The sequence below is a fragment of the Micrasema longulum genome, unplaced genomic scaffold (assembly GCF_059751315.1).
Source record: "Micrasema longulum isolate JH-2025_06_02 unplaced genomic scaffold, ASM5975131v1 h1tg000979l, whole genome shotgun sequence".
Classification (NCBI taxonomy): Eukaryota; Metazoa; Arthropoda; class Insecta; order Trichoptera; family Brachycentridae; genus Micrasema; species Micrasema longulum.
In genome coordinates this window covers 100,635-122,087 of record NW_028278169.1, presented here as the reverse complement: position 1 = coordinate 122,087, position 21,453 = coordinate 100,635, and the positions used below count along the sequence as shown (strand labels likewise).

General features: G+C 31.0%; 2 protein-coding genes across 2 annotated transcripts in view; one reads left to right on the top strand and one right to left on the bottom strand.

Moving 5' to 3' along the window:
* The window catches only part of for (cGMP-dependent protein kinase for), a 328,386-nt gene that overhangs the window by 294,134 nt on the left and 12,799 nt on the right, over positions 1-21,453 (bottom strand). The gene's annotated exons all lie outside the window — the stretch shown is intronic.
* On the top strand, positions 14,037-18,129 carry LOC148277791 (uncharacterized). Its single transcript, XM_088232400.1, has 2 exons — positions 14,037-14,264; positions 17,537-18,129. Exons 1-2 carry the CDS (start codon positions 14,084-14,086, stop codon positions 18,076-18,078), a joined length of 723 nt encoding a protein of 240 aa, XP_088088526.1. The 5' UTR covers positions 14,037-14,083; the 3' UTR covers positions 18,079-18,129.

Genomic DNA, 21,453 nt, shown 5'->3' with positions numbered 1-21,453 from the left:
CACTGAAAAAAATACTATTCCAATAATAATGCAATAATAAAAACAAATATTATAATAGTTCAAAATGTTGTTAATAATTTTGCAGTCCTGAAGATGCATTCTTATTCGAAAGCGCTCGTTGGTCAAAATTAAATAAAAGTTAAAGTAAACCAAGAAGTTTTATTGTATATTTTAACATTTTTGGTTTATTTTTGCTGTGGTGTTATAAAATCTGTTCTTGAACATTTCATTTCTATTTTAGTAAGCTCTCAAAACTCTTATGAAATAACTTATTTAAAAATAAATAATAATAATAAACGCTTTGTATGTAATGTACTTCGTTTAATAAATAGTAAAATCAACGTAACCTGAAAACGTCTGCTAAAATATTTTATTAAACTAGTTTAATAATCTCCGAGGGCGTGTGAAATAAACAATGTTTGGGCTGTGAGCCAAAATCTTATATGTTTCAGCATCTCCATCATGAATTACAAAGATGATTGCTTACAGACCAGTGATATACTTAGTTTAACTAAATCCAGTAAAATACTTAATTTAACTAAATCCATGTGGAGTCATGTCCGCGTCCCGTAGTTCGGACGTGAAATGCCGACGATCTGTCAGCGTTAACATCCAGGACCGAGAGAACCTGATGCGTTTTAATGTGTGTGCGCAAGCGCAAGGCCCTCGAGAGGATTCCGCAGTATATGGCCAAGCCAGCCATCACGCCTCCGCTTGATGACAGTTGTCACTGAAGGTTGCAGTGCCCGTTGAATTATTGCAACATTCCTTACAAAGTCAAACCACCGCAGATTCAGAAATATTATAGCTATTTTTTTTGAAAAAAAACAACAATTTTTACGTATTATATTGCATACAGAAAATAAGAGTACACAGAAACTAAATTTGTAAGGCGTAAGGCGTGGTACCATTTATAAGAAATCCTTTATATTTCGTTTAGGAGTGATGAAAAATGTCTGCGTGATCGGAGAGAACGGAGAGACGTGCTTTAAATTAAAAAAAAACATTATTTCTTGAGCATCGGCAAATTGAATGCAGATTGAGTTTTTCTACTGACATTTCTTGGTGGAACTGCATTTTAATTATATAAAGGGCCTTACTCATAAACTTGGTATAAATACCATCCTTATTATTTTGGTTGAATGAGAATGGTATTTCCATTCTAATTCTACGACTATGCCGAGACGTAACTTTATACCCAGTTTATAAGGCGCTAATAAAAGTACTTTTAGAGTTTTATTCCACTTTTATTTATGATTTTTACGTGTTTCGTCGTGACGTCGTCAGGCTGGTGGGAGACTAAGCAAATGTCTGTGTTACATACAAGTGCAATACGGGGTTGTAAATCATGATTTTATTTAATTATAGGAATAAAAGAGTTTAAATAAAAATAATTTAAGTATTACGTAATAACAATTTAATGAATTTAAGTTTTGTTTGAATGTATATAATAAAACAGATGTAATTAGATTTGTGAGCAGATATTTTCACAGAGACTTGCTACTAAATAAATACAAAAACAATATTGTAAAAGTCAATCCACCCTAATTTTACCGTGTCTCATCGATTTCTACGACCCAACCGCAACCTATGTGAAATTGACCGAATCGCTACAAACCAGCTCGAGATTGTCAAAGTTTAAAATATCGATCATAAAATTCCTCAATAAAGGAAAATACTTTTAAAATTATTCATTAATGAATTTTGATTTAAACGTTTTATTAGCACATGAAAACCTTCATTCAAATATATAATTCGGTGGAAAAATACATAAACGCTTGTGTTTTCTTAAATCTTATCGACAAAAGCATTAACTAAGATATTGAATGTTGTAAATTTTTAACCAATAAATTAAAGAATTTACTTTTCTTATCAGTACAATACATAATCTCCCATCGAGGTTATAATTGCAGTAGATACATGTACTTGAATATCGTCATTTTTCTATGTTTGTTCCGTTGTTAGGAGTATTAATTAATTCCATCACTGCCCTCAAAGTGCTATTTACTGCCTTAGTTAGAAGTAATTTAGAATTCAATTCAACAATGTGGTCACCTTATTACAATGTTCATATTTTAAAGTTAGAAAAAGTACAAGGTAAATTTCTTAGATTCATTAATTACAAACTTAATATACCCACTGAAAATATTGATTACGATAATTTATTATGTACACTAAATATGTCAACTCTTTGTAAAAGAAGAATTATAAATGATTTATTAAATTTATATAAAATAGCAAATGGCGTATTGGACGTCCCGGAATTAACTAATGTTATCAGCTTAAGGCCCATTTCACATGTGCAGCGCGTATCCATGCGACATCGCATAGTCAGTAGAATTGTATTTGTGTGTGTGAGAAGGGGATGGGGACTGCGGAACTATTTCATTCCTAAAGTATCGATTCGAATATTGGAATATCGATTCGAAGTTACGGGATCATGTATATATATAAATATACATACAAATTTCATTTGTATGTGTATATATATAAATATACATACAAATTTCATTTGTATTTTCCAAATTATATACCTAACTTCTTTAAAATTTCATAACCTTGATTCATTGAAACACAGAAAAGATATCTTCAATCAGATCCTGCTTTACAAAACTGTAAATAATAAATTTGATTCCCCAGAACTAATTAATCTACTTGCATACCATGTCCCCTCTAGACGCACTAGACTGATATTTTCTATCTTCCTAACATTAATTCTGAAGATGTTTTTTAAATTAACTTAAACTTACTGTCTTTTTTTTTAAAGTTGCTTTTCATCGGTTTTTTGAATCCCTTGAAATATGTAGGTACGTAAATATATTTTACCTTTAAAAAAAATGGTTTGTGCACTTGATCATGTTTTTTTATTCTTTTTTATTTTAACTCTTACTTTTTAATTACTTTAAGTAAGTTTTTTTATTAATGTTAATATTATTTCCATTTATGTAAATACTAACTAGAAACTTTTAACATAACTTTTTTACTTCGATTTTAATTATTTAATTACTTTCATTTATGTTTTTTTTCCCTTACAATATTGTACTTAAAAAATTCAAATAGTTAATTGATAAACTTAGCATGTAATATAATATGTAAACTTCACCGGTCCATTAGAGTTAACTCTAAATTTATGTACTATAAAACCACATTATTAGCACATTATAGAATTTATACAATGGTTTCAATATGTCGGTACAAATATATACATTTATATATAATGTGTACAATTACATTATGAGGATAACTTTTACTGTACAATAATAATATTTATGCTAAGTACCTACTTGTTACAATGTATCAGTATTATTGTACATGTTAGGGAGGGGGACTAAATATATTGTGTGAGGGTGTGTATTTACTAAATATATTGTGTATTCATGTATGGGTGTGCATATATGTGACAATGTGTAGTGAATATAAGTTGACTTATTGAACAATGATTCTCAAAAAATAATTGTTTTTTTCAAACCTTTATGAGGAAAGCTATCAACCACCTTATCAATCGATTCAAAATTGTTAAGAATGCTCTGGCCTAAAATCCAAATTCAAAAATATGTAAAAATTTCAACAAAGTAATAAAAAACAAAAATATAAATATATATGTAAGTACTCATATACACACATACGATTACATCATTAAATTATTATTGAGAATAATATTCCGGCACCCTCCAACATACCCGTCAAAACAGCTGTTCCAATACATGAAGGTGCTGGATATGAGACAACTGTACCTAAAAGAAGCACTTACACGCTTTTGGTCGAACAATGAGGAGAGGTCTCAGCAAAATGTCCGTACGAGGTTTTCCTAAAGCATGAATTATGACATACCCAAAACCCGTACGACTTTTGCTCTTTCTTTTGCTTTTGGAGGATCTTTGTGAACACCATATGCTCCAACTAGGTAGCGGACATAGAATGATGATGATGATGATGACTTTTGATAGGTTGACTATCAAACAATTAGTAAAAAGTTAGTGCAAATACCGCTTTTTCGCTATTTCGATCAACTCTATTTGATGTTCAAACGTGTATCTTGAAAAGAATTGGTCCAAAGAAAAAAAATATATGAACATTTTTAATAAATTTTATTTTCTTAGGCTTTCATATTTTTTATATTAAATCTATAGGGACGTAATTAAGAGCAAAAAAACTTTTTTTTTTTAAATTGCGGCATGAGCGGTGGTCGTTCAAGGTCACACACGGTTTTACTAACCTTTGGGAGCCTGAGGGTGAAAAAATTCCGCGAGCGCCTGAGGGGGTACTACTAATACCCCAGCTAAAATGCTATAAATACGTCTTAAATAAATATTTTAAAAATGTTTTTATAATTGGCATGGTATTGTTTATAAAACTGGTTCATAATATTTCCAGTTTTCTGCGAAATTCATACATTTTTTCATAAAATACTGCTGCGATAATATTTTATATGGCAGCGCGCTCCTCCCGCTGCCACGTTTTGGATACCACTGATTGAAATTACGCCACTAGCTAGCGGGGCGGTACGGCGGGCGGTCGGGAGAGGGATGAGCGAGTTCGTAAACCATATACAGCGTGTTTGTTAATTTATTTGAATTAATTTTAAAAACTAATAATATTTTACAAAATAATATAGAAAAAAAATCACACAGCTCAATCTTAATGTGTTTAAAATTGTTGGTATGTTTCCCAAATAAAATACAATAAAGTATAACATGGCACGAATTCCTTTTATCGGTTACATAGGTGGATATATTATACAATTTTACAGAATACGACGACTAAAAATAATACAAAATAGTAATTTTTATTACTCCACAGTAACTCCATGGCAAAAAAACTTTGAAAAATCACTAAATCGATTTAAAAAAAATTAAGTACAATGAAAAAAAACTCGAGACCTTAAAAAATCTAAAATACGAAATTAAAAAACTTGAAAATCAAATAATCAAGAAATAAAAACTCAAAAATCGAACAACGCCGTGTAAAAATTTATATAATATGCAAAATTAAAATAAAAAAAGTTAATTTGGACGTAGGACTAATTATGTTATGGGAACGTGTTGTTGAAGTAGAAGGTAGAATATTGCTCCATTGGTAACCCGATTTAGAAGCGAAGACGTTTTCTCCGTCATTTTGGCTGTTTTCTTCTAAATTAACACTATCCTGGTCGAAATAATCAGATTCATCGTAATCTTCGATTACAAAGTCATCTGTTTCAGAAACATCATCTGAAGATTCTAACTCTAAATCACTGTCATCACTGGAAGACACTTCAATATCCGTATCGTTTAGAAGCTGCTCAATGACATCATCCGTCAAATTTTTTCTACTCATTTTGAGATTGGTGAAGTAAAAAAAGGTTTTATAAATTTTAAAAAATTCACTTATTATTCAAAAAACACCTTTGTATGCAAAATCCAATGCGCAATATCCAGATAGCTAAATATAAAAATTATGTTTATTTGAAATTATTAGTCATAATAATACTTTTTTCTAAACACCCTTAGCATGCAAAATCTTACTCGCGTAAACAGATGAGACGTGCAAATTGACCGAAGTATCAAAGATCACTAAACTGTGGAGCAAATAGCAAATGAATTGTGATGCATGCTGTTTGCGCGGGGGGAAACAAAGACAAATGTGAATTATTATTAAAAGAGTTCCGCGGAAAAATATTTTAATATCTTCGATACATTTGTAACATAATGGAGTAGAGTTATGCATAAAATAAAATCAATATGATGATTAACAAAAAAGGTATTGAACAAATATGCTACCTGGGGGACCCCAGATACCCCCCTTAGGCACGGGAGGGCTAAGGGCATTATGTCCACCGATCCTGTTAAGTTTCAAAATATGATATTATTTTTTGTCAAAAAAAATAAAAAAGTACACACCGAATGACCTTGAACGTCCCATACTTATAATAAATCTTGAAAACCACCCGATGGATCTAAACCTGGTTTTCACTGTCATGTAACGTGTCCTAAAACAAAGCTACTTGTATTTGTTGCATCTTCGAAAAATAAAAATTAGTACGTCATATTCATTTCTTACCGAAAATTACCGTAAAATACCGCGGAGATTTTACCGCCTTGCATCTCGAATTTATTGCGATACAAGTAAATATCGTTTTTGCTACCATTTATGCTTGCAATATACACATGTATGTTCATAAGGATGAATGACAATAACCGACTAAGACCCTCCATATAATCTTTCAAACTCACAGTGAAAGGGGCAGTGAACGTAATAAAGTTAAATTGAATTGAAGTAATATACGAAATTAGAAATTTCAAAAGATCTACTCATTTATTGACCAAAATATTGTTTTTTTTGAATGAGTAAAACCGATAGGAAGACCCACAGTCTTTAAAACGGTTTCGGGTATGTGGAGGAATGTACTCCTGCTCCGGGGAATTACACTTTCGGGAATTTTCCCGCGGTACATCATTACTTGCACCTCCAGTACCTTATGCACCATTGGGTGCGAATAAGAGTTTGATGGTGATGAACATAATGTCATTGTATTATTTTAGATGTTTGTAAATCTAATATTGTGGATCATCGTAATATATAATTTTTATTTGAGAATAAAAAATACTGTTTTGTAATCCACTGTATTTGCTTACACAACCGAATATATAATATATGTATTATGTATGTTTACTTGTTAAATAACCCTAAAGAGGGAAACATTTTGTAGCCGAAACTAGACAGTCAAATTGTACAACAAAAAAAAATATTTTTTTTTTGTATAATTTGATTGTTTTGGTAATTTTGTTGATAGTTAATTTTCTGCTTACTAAAGTTGAAGGTGTAAACAAGGACTTATACACTCGCATACGTTAATGTTTATTGTATGCAATTATTACTTTATTATATCTATATAATGATTTAAATCATATATACATTCAAATTAACAATGCACTGGCCTATGCACCATTAGGTTCTGATAAGGGTTTGGTGATAATGTATTTCAATATAAATTTTACCGATGTATATATAAATTTACTTTAATATAAAGAAATATTCGTTTTTATAAACGATAAATCGATATTATTATCGAAACTTATTTAAACGAATAATGGCGGTACATTACTTTTTCACTAACACATTCGTAAAAACTCTTTGCGATGTTCTTATGAATATTTTTAAACCTGTTATTATAATCGAATATTTTATATCAGTTTTAAAAAAAAAGGTATTTATTTAAGAGCAATATTTTCCGAATAATAAATAATTTACATGAAAACTAAAAACTGCACTAATAAGTGCATATTATTTATTTATACCCTTTCTAATTTATATTATAAATAAGTGGGTTATATTGTTCATTTTGTTTATATATGTATTTTAAGTTTAAGTAAAATATTATTAAAAGTGTTTGCACGTAATTGATGAAAAATAAGTAGTGCATTTTTTTATTTTAATGTTTCTGTATATTATTTTTCATTGTTTTTAAAGCAAATAAATACATTAATGTCAGGCGGGATGGGATCTCTATGAAGACGACAGATATTATTTAATAATACGCTAATTAGCAGCGTGGTTTATTTACATTTCTGTGCGTTTGACTTAACGGTTCCTAATTTATCATTTCATTTGTGAATAAAACTAACAGATTTAAGATATATACGAATTAAAACATATAAACAAAATTTAAATAATAATACGTTGTGTATAAAAATACTTATTTAGTCATGTTTCTTACAATAAAAGGAACATTATGAAAATTCATCAAAAATATTTAATACGTTCGGTATTTTTTTACTTGTCTAAATCACTCTATAGCTAACAATATATTGAATACTTAAAAATAATACAGTTTTTTTCTATTAAGCTAACGAAATAGTAAAAAAAATCAATGCCAACCTAGCCAAATAAAAATATCTATCTTTGCTCTTTTGCCTAAATTTTGGGTTTCTGCCTGATCAATTTCAATATATGAAATTCAATTTTAAAAAACATGTTAGGTTTTTAACACAGAAAAATAATTTTAGTTTAGTTAAATTAATTTATCAATTTTTGAGACCAAATCTCAACTCCATAGAACCAAATTCCTGTGTATTGAAAGCAAAATACAAAACAATTGTGTTTATAAACAAAATGAACAAAAAATCTTTTGAACATAGGGAACAAGATTTTTTCTAATCAGTGTGAACTCGGATATGAAACTAGAAATAAAAATGAAGTAAGTCTGCCATTTAGTAAGAAAACAAAGACACAGAACTCGTTGGTTCACCGAGGTGGACCATCAGAAATAAGAGTTTAAGGAAAGACCATTAGAAATAAGAGAACAAAAAAAAAATCGTTTCATTTGAATGTTAGTTGATAAAACATGTGTGTAGCAGATAAGTTAGCTCTTAAAAAGTGATTGCATTCGAGTTGGTCTTAAAGAATTTTTTTAATTAGTGAAATGTTAATAATTATTATATATTTTAATAACAATTCGTCGTCGTCATTCCCTTTCCGTACCTAATGGTGCTTAGATTACTGCAGTGGTACACAAATCGCAGCGTATCTTGATCATTTTTGTTACATGAAGGTAAGATGATCAGTCTTACGCTTCAGGTACCAGTCCAGGCACTATGAAATATTCTGGTGGGAAAACACCTTTTTAAATAAATATTTCTTATCAACCATGTCGGGAATCGAACCCGAGACCTCTTGCATGGGAGACAAATGCGCTTATCATTACACCACGAGGCCGACTAATAATTATATATAGGTTAATATATTAGCACATCCATGTATTGTGTTTGTACTATTTAAGGACAAAACAAAAATAAAAAAAAAACAAAAAATATTAAAACCCATAACTTTATCAGACAAGAAAAGCACGAATATAAAAATGTAAAGTTTTGAAGTGACAGAGGCAATGTAGCATAATGTATTTCTTTATATTAAATCAGAGCTACAGACAGCTATATTATATGAAATAATTACAGTTTTGAAAAAAATGCCTCAAAAGTATCGAATATTTCAATATATATATACATTTATATTTGTTTTTTTTTATTTATGAAATATATAATACATATCTAAGATATTATACTCCCAGAAATTTAAAAAAACCTCATTTGGGACCGTAAATAAAAATGAGACATTTTTGTGACAATACATAATATCATACATAGTAAATACATCCGAAATTGTAAGAAAACAAAAAGAAACATAAAGCATAGTACTTTACACCATCTATATAAATAACATTAATAACTATCACTATCAAAAAGATTTAAGTAATATTTTTTTAATTACGACACTTTTGAATTGGCTATTCGATTTCTCGTGTTTTAATATTTATTTAAAATTCGGAATGGTCAATACTTTCCAGAAACCTTTTTCCGAACTTCGTTGAGCAAAACTTAGGTACATGAAAATTCCCTGATTTACGCGTTATTATTATTATATTTATTAAATTATTTTATAGAAATACACCATTCTTTCTCAATGGTCCCCTTGATAAAACCTGTGTGAAGGAATATTTCTTTTATTAAAAAAAAGGTAATAATAATAACAAAAAATAGAAAAAATACCTAATTAAAAAACACCTTTTTCTAAACAGAAATGACAGAAAAATATTTTTTTATAATAATGATAATATTACGAGTACAATACATAAGTTTTTATGTATTTTTTTAGTTAGTGTATACAATAAAGCATTATAAGAGTAGGCATATTTATTTTATATATTTTTAATTAATATTTTTTCTTTCATTCTTCATACTTCATAAGTATTTTGAAAAAACAACGCATTATCCATAAATAAAAAGTCGATTACGGGAATAATCTAATTCGGTTATTCGAACTATTAATATTGATAATAATCGTTTGCGATTAAGCACACCCCAACAGATTTATGTCTGACAGACCGGGTCGTATTCATTTTACAACGCGCAACGCGTGTGAAAAGGTAACAGATTTTGTATGCGTTTGCAGGATAAGCGCGGTAAAATATCGGGTAGTATGGATTTGCGTGGTAGGTGTGAAAACGGCCTAAAAGTACCTGTTCGAAATACTCGACAGCTAACGTTATTTTTTTAATCTCCTGGCAGTCACAATTATTATTACAATTCACCAATACCTAGACTACACCGGCTAGGTAACGAGTATGGTGAAGTTGATATATTTCGTCTGTCTTTATATAAATATAGGTTAAGTATTCAAAAGGTTATAAATTAATTTGTATAAAATTTCTTAATATTGTTCTTTATTTTAATAATGTATACACTTATACATATGTATGTGTGTATGTTTTAATATGTATGTGTGTATGTTTTAATATGTAAATTTATTAAATATTTTTCTATGTACCCTATACCTATGTTGGTACATTACCTTATTTTTACTTATTATTGTATCTTTTAGTTTTTCTTATGTTATCTTTAATTTTAACTAAATTTACATACTTATGTTTCACTACTGCACTTGAATGTAATTTCTAATATATGTAAAAGGCCGTAGGGCGTGTAAATTAATAAATAAATAATTTACTTATTTTGTTAGCTAATAAAAAAACACTTACAGATACGCGTCAATTTTAAAGGTACACCTACTAAAACGCTGACACGAGATACAGTGCATTCGGCGTTCCAATGCAGCGCCCAGTGCACGTGCACTACCGGAGTGCGGGTAGGGGTGTATATGATGATGATGATAATGGTCTTGTGAGACAAGAAAATTTATTGAATTTAACAGTTCAGAAGAATCTATTGTAGTCATTATTAATGTTAAAGGGAATAAGTCATTAGGTTGTCGTTATCCAGCTCGATAATAATGGAAGCCTGATTTTTTTATCCATCAGAGATTCATATTTAATTTCAGCCGCGGGGAGGCTTAATTTTAATTGTGAATATCCTATTCTTATTCAGAAAATGAGGGGTCAGTGCTATATAAGCTCTTGATGTAACTGCGATCTGTGTAGATCTATATTGTAGTGACCGACTGAAGTTTCGGTTTCAGTTTCGACAAAAATTGACCAAAACTTCGGCTCAGCCGAAACCTGAGATCGGGATGTGTCGGATTACGTTCGGCTGTACTCTGATGAAAAATTAGCAATATAGAGATATTGGATTGTGGTCCATCCAAATAATTAGTTATTGTATGGCCATTGTAAAACAAAAAAAATAAAACTAGACTCATTTTGTGATTTGTTGACTAGGTTTGGATCATTTATATAGCGCCGTTTTTGTGAAAATCACCTGAAGGGCGCTGTACAATAAATAAATATCCCACCACGTCTTGCAGCTACAGAGCGCATGGACAGTTGGGATTCTTGTTCCTCGTATACAATTATGATATATAGGAGCTAGATTACAGCACGTCATGCAGCTACAGAGCGCATAGACAATAAGAAATCTAGCCCCTATTTACATTTTTTATTTTTTATTTGACAATGAAGTTAAGAGATTTAGTGATATTAGAAAAAAATAAATAAAAAACAAATTTATAAAAATAAAAGTTAGTAAGTCTTGCAGCTACTGAGAGCATGGGCGGTTGGAATTCTAGACCTCATTTACTAAATTTGGATATTTGATAGTCTATAACATTTACCTATTGAAGCTAGATTACTCATCGTCTTGCAGCTACAAAGTGGATGGACGAGTTAAATTCTGTGAAATTCTAAAAAGTAAACAATAAAAAACTAAACAGATAAAACACCGTTTAAACACTATGGATAACATAACATATTATAAAAATATCCGGAGGGTAGCTTTCGTACATTTCGTACACATGTTGTTTGCTAAATTCCTAGAAGATGGTCCGGTCCACGTGTAGTTGCCGGAGGGGGGAAAGAAGCCTATTGTTCCAACGACTTTGTATCCATTTTAGTCTGTATTATTTCGTTTTATAATTAGTATGGTTAATAGATCTTTTCTTTTTTATTTATATTTTTGTTATTCCTTTAAAGTAAATAATATAGCGTACATTGAAGAACTATTACATGTATAAGCTTATATTATTTTAACTACGGATGTAACACCATGTTACCACAAGCAAAAGACAGAATATTTTGAAATTTAGACATTTGAAAAAAACATGGAGGCACATTGTCAAATAATTCTATTTCATAATAAAAGCCTGTTAAAGAACACATGTCAATTCAAAATCATAAATACGCCTGTCATACAACAAGCGTACTTTCCAACTCACTGCCAATAACCGACTGATTGAACAATTTTCTTTTTTGATTTTTGTTTCTTTCATTTTTTATTCTATTTACTAAATTAACGTAGTTTTAGATTGCATTTAGTCTTTCTGCTCCGTGCTGCAACATAAAGAGTTACTTTTTTTCTAGGGAATGAATGGTACTACTCTAAAAAATATCCATCTCGCGTATGTTTTGATAGATGCCGATAAAAGTCAATTAACGAAGCTTACTTTCGAGAAGTCTTCATGGTTGCACTGAAAAGACTTAAGTGAACGTTATCAACAAAGTGCGCGTCATTTTAGCCGTTAGATGGTTCGAGCGTGGCTGGAGCCAAAAAAAAAAAAAAGTGGCTGGAGCGTCCGCGTATCCGGAAAAGGTTCATCTCGCGGAATATTGAATGGTTACACACCGAGATGTAACTTGACTAATATTTGTTTCTACTGGAGAAGAAGACCCTCAGCCTGGACCGAGTAATTCTGAACTTAGAAGGTCCAAAGAACAGTTTGAGGATAGTTCCCTTCGAACAAAAATGCGGTGCGTGACGAACCCGGTCCTGGTGGCGAAGAGAATCTCGGGCGAAGTAAAATTCGTTGCGGTTATAACTTCAAGGGAAACAAAACAACTTACCAACAGGTATAATCTATTACACCCTATCAGGAATTAGCTTTGTCATTAGATTTAGACTTATCAGATACAAAATATAAGGTGCTAAGATCAGTTATTGATGCGCTACATAAATACTGAATTCATAAAGAAAACGACATAAATAGATATATTTGGTTTAAACAATGATAAAAAATCTTTGTAACCATCCAATTTGGAGGTCACTGAGACTTACAGACTTCGTTGGATCTCACAACTAAAAGTATTTTGATTAATCCGCCCCGGTAGCTTATATTTTTAATGTAAATTTATTGAATGTAGAGTTAAGTAGTGACGATGAAATTTTGTAAACTAAGTTAATTAAAAATATATTTTTGTAATGTAGCAAAGCAATGTATTTTTAAATATAAATAAGATTTATAGGTTTAGATATGTTACGTGGTGCGTAGGACTATTTTATGTTTTTAAAATAGCACAAAATCTATGATTGTGAATATTGTTGAAAAGTGAGAAAATTAAACAAATCTTCTAATGTTAAAACAAAAAGTAGTTATTTATTACTCTTCACTTAATTCTCCATTAAAAAAATATGATGTATTTGTGTCCATTACTTATTTAAAAAAAATATCTTACCAAAATATGTTATTTAAATGTTAAAATCTTCTCATGCACGCACGTCGATTATTCCGACTTTTGACAAGTCCAACTTCAAGTATCTATTGGATTTGATCGTGCCATATCTTTCTCGTTTTTTGCATCTATCAACATTCCTACCGTCACAAGCAAATATGCAGTAATTTGCAAAAGTGATTTTGAGATATGACACTTTTTGGTATTTATCAAATTGATGAAATTTAAAAAAACTATAATTAGGTATACCGTTTTTCGTAATGAAATATTTTTTATGGTTATCAAATGGTTCGAAATTTTCTTGGAGATCATTAATTTATATTTAACTCATTTTGTGATTTTTGACAAAAAGCTGCCTTTTTGCTAATGACGGCATTGGTATCGTAAATCTTTTTAGCCGTTCTTTCGCCTTCCATTCGCTCCACATGTCTAAACCGAGGCAGCATTCCCTTTTCTCCTCGCGTTCTTATTATTTAAGAAAAGAAAAAAAACTAAATGTCATTAAAAATGTTAGGTGCCGATACTAGTCGAAGTATTTTATCAGCCTGCACAGCGCCAGCGCGTCGCGTCGGCCGTTACGATCAATGCATGGTTGAACGTTGGTTGGTTGGTTGGTTGAACGACTGGTTATAATTTGTCTGCGTCCCCGTCTGCCGTCAGTCGCCGCCCGTTCGCCGTCGCGCGCCGCCTCGTTGCTTCGCGGCCGGCGAAATGAGCGCATTCCCTAAAAAAGACGACCCTAGATTCAACGTGAAACTTGTGAAAGAGGTCCAGAAACACCCGTGCCTGTACGACAATTCGCATTCGGACCCCATCAACACTTTTGATGCTTGGGAGGCGATAGCTAGAGCGGTAAATGAAGAATATAATGGGACATTTCAAGCCCAAACAGGTGAGAGAAGCATCGGTATTCGCTGTTTTAGTTCGGATACAAAGTCGTAAGCGATTCGAGATGAGTGTGTCTGTGACAAAAACGCAGCGAAGCGATACTCGGCCCGACGCGACGCAACGCAACTGTAGCGTCATAAGTATCCTAAAAAATACGTTCATTTTTGTATCTGTATTTTATGTCTTTTTTGTTCATTTATTTATTTCTTTGTATTATTAATGTACAGAGTTTCTTTGTTTCGGGTTCCGACTTACTAAGAACTTCCTATGTTTAGGCAGAACCTTTTTTATTACCATTTTTTTTTATTGCATTTTTTTCTTTGAATTTTACAATAGATATACACAAGTTACAAATGTAAAAATGCTATTACATTAACACAAAAAAAATCCCACAAAAGCATGGACTGTGTGTGGGTATATATTTTATTTTAAATTGAAATAAAGGCTACTAGAAGAATACGATAGATATAAAAAATTAAAAAATAAGCGCCAATATTAGAATACATTTTTTTAAACAAAAGTATATGCTAATTATTTTTTTTTAAAGTTACTATTATGTTTTTGAACAACATTTTAATTTTGTCAAAATTTTTATAGACAAGGACTGGGTTTAACTCCCTGGGGGGCTGTTAATTTAACACATTACAACAGAGATGAAGATCATTTTAGAGAAGGTAATATAAAAGTCTAGGCATCTACAGGGCTTATGACCTGTCATTGGCTGATTTAAGTGACCATTTTACACACTATGTAACCATTTACCATTCTGCCCATGTTTGAACATCTATATTCCTTCAATTCTTTCATCTGTTGAAGTTAAAGTTAAAGAGCTGAAATGAAATAAAAATGAATGTTACAGTGTGTAAAGTGGCCACTTAAACCAGCTTACGACAGGTCATTAGCCCTGTAGATGCCTAGACTTCTATATTACCTTCTCTTAAATGTTCTTCATTTCTGTTGTAATATGTTAATATATGTTTTTAATTGACTGATGCTTAAATAATTCAAATCAATAATAATAATATTAAAAAATAAAAAATAAATATAAATTATAAAACAAAATACAAATAAAAACAAAAATTGAAGCGTAAATATTATTATTCATAGTAGTAAAAATTAAAACAAATATACATTACAGAACATAAAGAAATATTTCAAAATTTAAACAAACACAATTTTTTCTCATATTAACAATTTACAGGATATAAAAAGGTCTACTTTTTAATGTTTTTATTATCTATGTTCCATTCATCATCATGCCTCTATCCGCACCCAATAGTGCATAAGCCACTGCATTTGAACACCAAATGCAGTGTATTTCGATCATCTATTACGTGAAGGAAAAATTATCAGTCTTACGCTTCACGTCCCATTACTAAGACGATAAAATGATACAGGGTAAAACTACCATCAAAACAAATATTCCACGTTGACCCTAGCAGGGATTGAACCCGGGACCTCGAATATGGTACGCGAACGAGCCAACAAGTTCTGTCTGAGACGGACATATCTCTTGTCGATTTTGTATTTGAGGATCAGCAGCTATCGAGTCAAAAATACTCGTCTAGGATTTTGACTATTTCAAACGCAGAACTGAATTCTTCGTCATTTATATTAGGTTTAAAAAAAAATTTTTTTGCTTTCGTGTGGTGTGTTCCTGTCCGTGACCTGGCGGATGAAAAATACAGTTCTGTGTGTGCATAGAATCAGAACCCTGGACGAGTGTTTTCGACTCGATGGCTACTTTCAAGTAATAATTCTGAAAAAGGAAATAAGGAAGTTCAGTGCTTTTTTTTTTCAATATAATTTCAAACTCGGTAAAATTTTTGAAATTTTAAAATTACTCGGCACTTGAAGTCACAAGTTCTCTTTAATAAGTTCTGTTGACTGGTGGATTGGCATCACGAAAGCCGGAAATCTTTCACAACACTCTATCATTGGTTGATTTTGAAGAACTTGTGACGTAGTTCTTTTTAATTCAAATCATTTCTGTTATTTTTTTTATTTTTTTTCGAGAAACTTCACCAAACAATAAATGCTCTAACTTTTACTGCGTCTAAGAAAATATTTTTTGGATTCAATTTTACGTAGCACTGAACTTCCTCGTTGAGTGAAGATAAATCAGATCCATAGTGCAATGGGTGGCGCATTCGCCTCCCACGTTTGAGGTTCCAGGTTTTAAAGATGGTTCTAGGCTGCAATATTTCATTTTCCATGGACTGGCACCTGAAGCGTATGACTTATTACCTTACCTTTCATGTAATTAAATTGATTCAGATACGCTGTAATTGTAATACCAATGCAGTACCATATACGCCACTGAGTGCGGATAGGTAAATTATAATCATTATCATATATTCTATTTTAGATACTTATTTAGTTATTATCTATTTTCATGCATCATAAAGTGTTTTATCATCAATTTTATACAAAATACGCACCAAATGGTGATTAGGGCACTGTATTCGTACATCAATCATCAGTCTTACGTTTCAGGAGCCAGTCCAGGGATTAACAAATATTGCATAGAAAAAATATCATACTTGAAGCTTATTGTGTTATACAGGGTGTTCTTTAAACCCTGTCACATCAAAAACCTCAATGATCAGTATGACCAAGAAGACATATTGACACATTGAAATAAATTTTCAGAACGAATAAAATTTACAAAAATAAAATATTAAAAAAAACAAATGGTTGCTTACTTCTGCAAAGGAGAAGCGATGAGAGGGGAGGAGGGAGTCTGATACACCGTTAACCACATGGCCACGCTCCCCTCGCTTCTCCCCTGCAGAAGTATACAACCATTTGTTTTTTTGAATATTTTATTTTTAAAAAAATTCTGCGTTTAAATATTGTTTTAAATATGCTAATATGTATTTTTGCCCATACTGATCATCGTGGTTTCGGATGTGACAGGGTTTAAAGAACAACCTGTATATTTGCTTGTAGTACAATTTCTTTTATTTTTTATTTTCTAATTAAATTTTTCAGTTTAGTATACCTTTTGCGTCTACCAAAATTAAATTTTAAATTATTTTATAAGTTCGTACTTAGGTCTCAATTTGTATGTATTCTTACTTCATTTGGGAAACGTAAGATTGATCATCTACCCTTCATGAAACAAATGATCGAGGTACGCTACAATTCAAGTACATACCAATCCAGTGCCCTATACATCATAATGCGTGGAAGGGTTATGATGATAAAACGTTCGCACATAAACCTTCATGTATTTTTTTTACTATTTTATCTTACCAGAGTGTTTTTTAATAGGCGAGACTTGCAAGACCAGATGGAAAAACTTGAGATCCGTTTTCGTCAGGAGACGCAAAACGCCGATAAAAAAACATCCCTATTATTTAAACGCACACTTAAAATATTTAATTCCATTCCTAAAAGTGACATTTAAACCATCTCTCCAGGATGACTATTTCGGCGATTACGACGATGATCCACTTTCTCCAGAACGGGATGATCTCGATATGGAAAATATAAAAACCAAAGAAGAAATTGACGATGACTCTAATAATGATGGTTCTACAGATGACGTGATTGACGTTACAGAGGACAAAAAATGTAATAAGGAAAGGGTTATCATTCCTACGAAAGAAAAGGAAAAGATAAACAAGTTGAAACGAAAAAAAATTGAAGAAGTTCCCAAAGACAATTCATCCACGAGTAATGACGATTGTAGGAAAATGTTCCTCCTGAGCATAATGCCAGAAATAAACGAATTTACCGAAATACAAATGAGGACTTTTAAACGAAGAGTTTTAGATCTAATCGATGATATTAATGCAGACTTTTCATTGTAAATTTATTTGTTAGCTACGATTTATAAACAATAAATTCATTTCATATCTCGAGGTGTATTTTTTATTGTGATAACACAAAAAATGTTTGCATATATTAAAAAGTAATATTCTCATTGGCACGCATTGTTGCAAATCATCGTTAGAATAGGAAAAATAATTTCAAGGAATTATTTCCTAAAAATACAGGTACTCCGTTAGATAAAAATGTTCTTGTATCTGCTTTTCAGACACAATCAACTAATGAAAATGTCCACTCATGCGATTCTTCAGCTATATTGAACTGGCAAAAGCAAAATGAGAAAATGTCTTGTGGTTTGAACATGACACTCGTGACTTGTCGTGTTAGTAATGTAAATGTTTAATTGAGGTGGTCATTATGTTTCTTACTTCAATTTTTAGCTTTCTCGGGGGTCGATACTAAAAATATTTAGAATTGGCACTGTAAATCTATTTTCCATATAGGTCTAGTCAATGCCCCGAGACTCACAGATTGAAATAATGTGCAAAATCGTGAATTTTTCCAACTACTGTTGTATTTCATTAAGCCCCTTTACAGTTTTGAGGGATATGAAGGGCTTTTAATGAAAATTGTTATCAATTGTATCCGCTGAGGGATAATGGGATGAGTAGGTATATCTAACAGAATTGGAAAGTGTACCAAATCCGAGAGAATCTGCGCTGGTCGGCTGCATGGAGGGAAAAGGGAGAGAAAGAGCACCAACACGTTGGCGCTGGACCGACCAGATAAGGACTGGGACAGGCTCTTCAGTGACTAAATCGTTCCGCTTAGCAGAGAAGAGGGACAACTGAAAGAGTATGAGCTGTTAATGTTGATGACGACACGAAAAGAAGAATTGAAATATATTAAATGTTTACGATGTTTTTATTTTATATTGTATTTAAAGAATTACTAATAATATTATGTAAAACAAATAAATAATAATTACCGTCATAAAATGTTTCAAATTAAATTCCGATTCAATTAATTGATAAATGTATTGTATAGCTTAAATTCAAAAACCTAGACGGCTTTATAAAAACCTAATCGCAAAATTCAGTACCACGTGAAGCAATGTTTTTTCGGACATAAATTATAAATTCCCGAAGAGATAAATATTATTTTAATCGCGTAGGTCCTGGGGATATCTATTTTAATTGTTTGAAAAGAAAATTAAATTCATAAGTGAACTAAATACCTAAACCGTGTTAATGAGACGCAAAGCAAATTACGCAAAATTATACAAGTAAATGCTCGAATAGAAACATACAATTGTTTAGGTAATTTACCTTGGATTATTTAGAACAAGGAGAGGAAAACGATTATTTTGAAGTCTAATGAAGAAGCCAAAATGTCAAGAAAATCTCTTATAAATTCACACGACTAACACATGACGTAATTTAAAAACATGCATATTATAATATTAAACATTTTTGTGCGTTCTCCAAACACACTGACCATTATACAACCTAATAAACAAAATTGTCGTAAAACATTTTGTTGCAAGAAATGTTCATGTTACAAAAAAATGTCGCCCTAAGGGAGGCTGAAAACCAGAATGACGCATATGAAAATTAGGCTAAAATGACTTGTGCACACCAGAACACTTTTTTTACTTATTTTTTCAAAGCTACAACGATGTACAGTAGAACTCCGCTTATCCGTATTGCCAAATATCCAAATCGTTATCAGAAAACAAAAAATAAAAGAGTTGTATTTTATTTGAATTTAATTGTGCAATTAACTTTTCTGGACATGTTTAAGAAAGTTTTTAATGTTATTCCAATTCGATGCGTTATTTAAAAAGCAATCAAATCTGGCACTCGTTTATTAGATTTGTAATCGTTCCAGAGAAAATACAAAGATGAAGTTCAGTGGTTTTTAAAAAAAATATGTATTTGTTAATAAACTATTAAACTAAGGCAAAATGTTTTTTTTTCAATTTTTATAAATATGAACGTCGCTATGATTTTTAAAGTTTTGTATTTCTGAAATAACTCTGCGTGTGACGTCAGAGGTTCTTCTCTGCAAGTTCACCCGATTGGTTGGTTAGTTCATTTGAACCAGTGACGTCGTTCAAATTAGTGCGTATTAAAAAAATAAAATTTCATGTTTTCGGCACATTTTCAAGAAACTTTGCGTTACAATTTAATGCTCTTATTTTTATACCGAGCAAAAAAACATTTTTGGTATCCAATTTCCCGTAGGACTGAAGTTTCTCATTTTACGCGTTTAATGCATACTTAAAGCATTTTTTTCTAGAACTCATGAGTATCTAAACAAACAGTTTTCCTGGTAAAAAGATTAGGAATCGTATTATTAACCTCACTGCTTTTTTCTCTTAGTAATAGCATTGAATGTGGATGTAAAAACACATCTAATCAGATAAGAATAGATATTGTAATGATATTCAGACAACTTGATTAAATGGAATAAATCTTCATATTTCTAATCTATCAAATAAACAAAAGCAGGTTACCGGAAAAACGTATTGATTGGTAGGTGAATAAATTTATTCATGAATAGTGAATAGCAATCGACCAGATGTTTTGCATACTACGGAGTGAAGAGTCAAACAGTAATAAGTACTTACACACAATAAACTTGATTGAGAAACGTCGTAAGTCTAGATTTTGTTTTGTAAAAAAGTTTCTATCAATGTTGTTTTGACGTTGTAATTGCATTTTCATTTATTTATTAGCTATGAACAAATCGCAATTCCCTTTCTCCTATTTTTCTATCACTAGGCAAGCCAATATCGAAAGATATGTACAAATTTGCATATCAAATAATTTATAAACAGTTTTCTCGGCATAATTGAAATTTCTATAACCAGTATAAAACTGCAGAACACAAACAAAAACGCAGTGTCAAAGTTTGCTCTAGACTTCGTAACACAATGATTAACTTATTAGATCACTAACAATAATAATATAACAAATATATACCATTACTTATTTTATATAAAATTATTGGCATTCCAATAGAATAAAATAAAACAATAGCTTTTGGTTTGATTTCCAACAAGGAAGTTCAGAGCTACGGAAAATTCCATTTTCTAAAATGTACCTATGAAAAAAAAATTAACTACTTTAAATGATATCATGAGTTCTTCTTAATTAACCAATAATAATATTAATAAATATTTATTAACCATTACATAAGTGTACAATGCGATAAATACAAAAAACAAAACAAGACGAACATGGTACAATGATTTATTTATTTAATTTCATATAATATATATACATATAAGGGCGGGTATATTGCCTTAAGGCAATTTCTTTCTACCTACCCAAACCGTTCAGTTTGAGAAAATTACTCTGCTCTGGACTAATATTTGCTTAACATTGATAGTGTTGAGATCGATTTTCTGT

What these genes read in the sequence shown, in the direction of transcription:
- LOC148277791 (XM_088232400.1), top strand. Translation starts at nt 14,084, where the DNA reads ATGAGCGCATTCCCTAAAAAAGACGACCCTAGATTCAACGTGAAACTT. An exon ending in GACATTTCAAGCCCAAACAG is followed by an intron (nt 14,265 to 17,536) that starts GTGAGAGAAGCA and finishes GTTTTTTAATAG; the next exon opens with GCGAGACTTGCAAGACCAGA.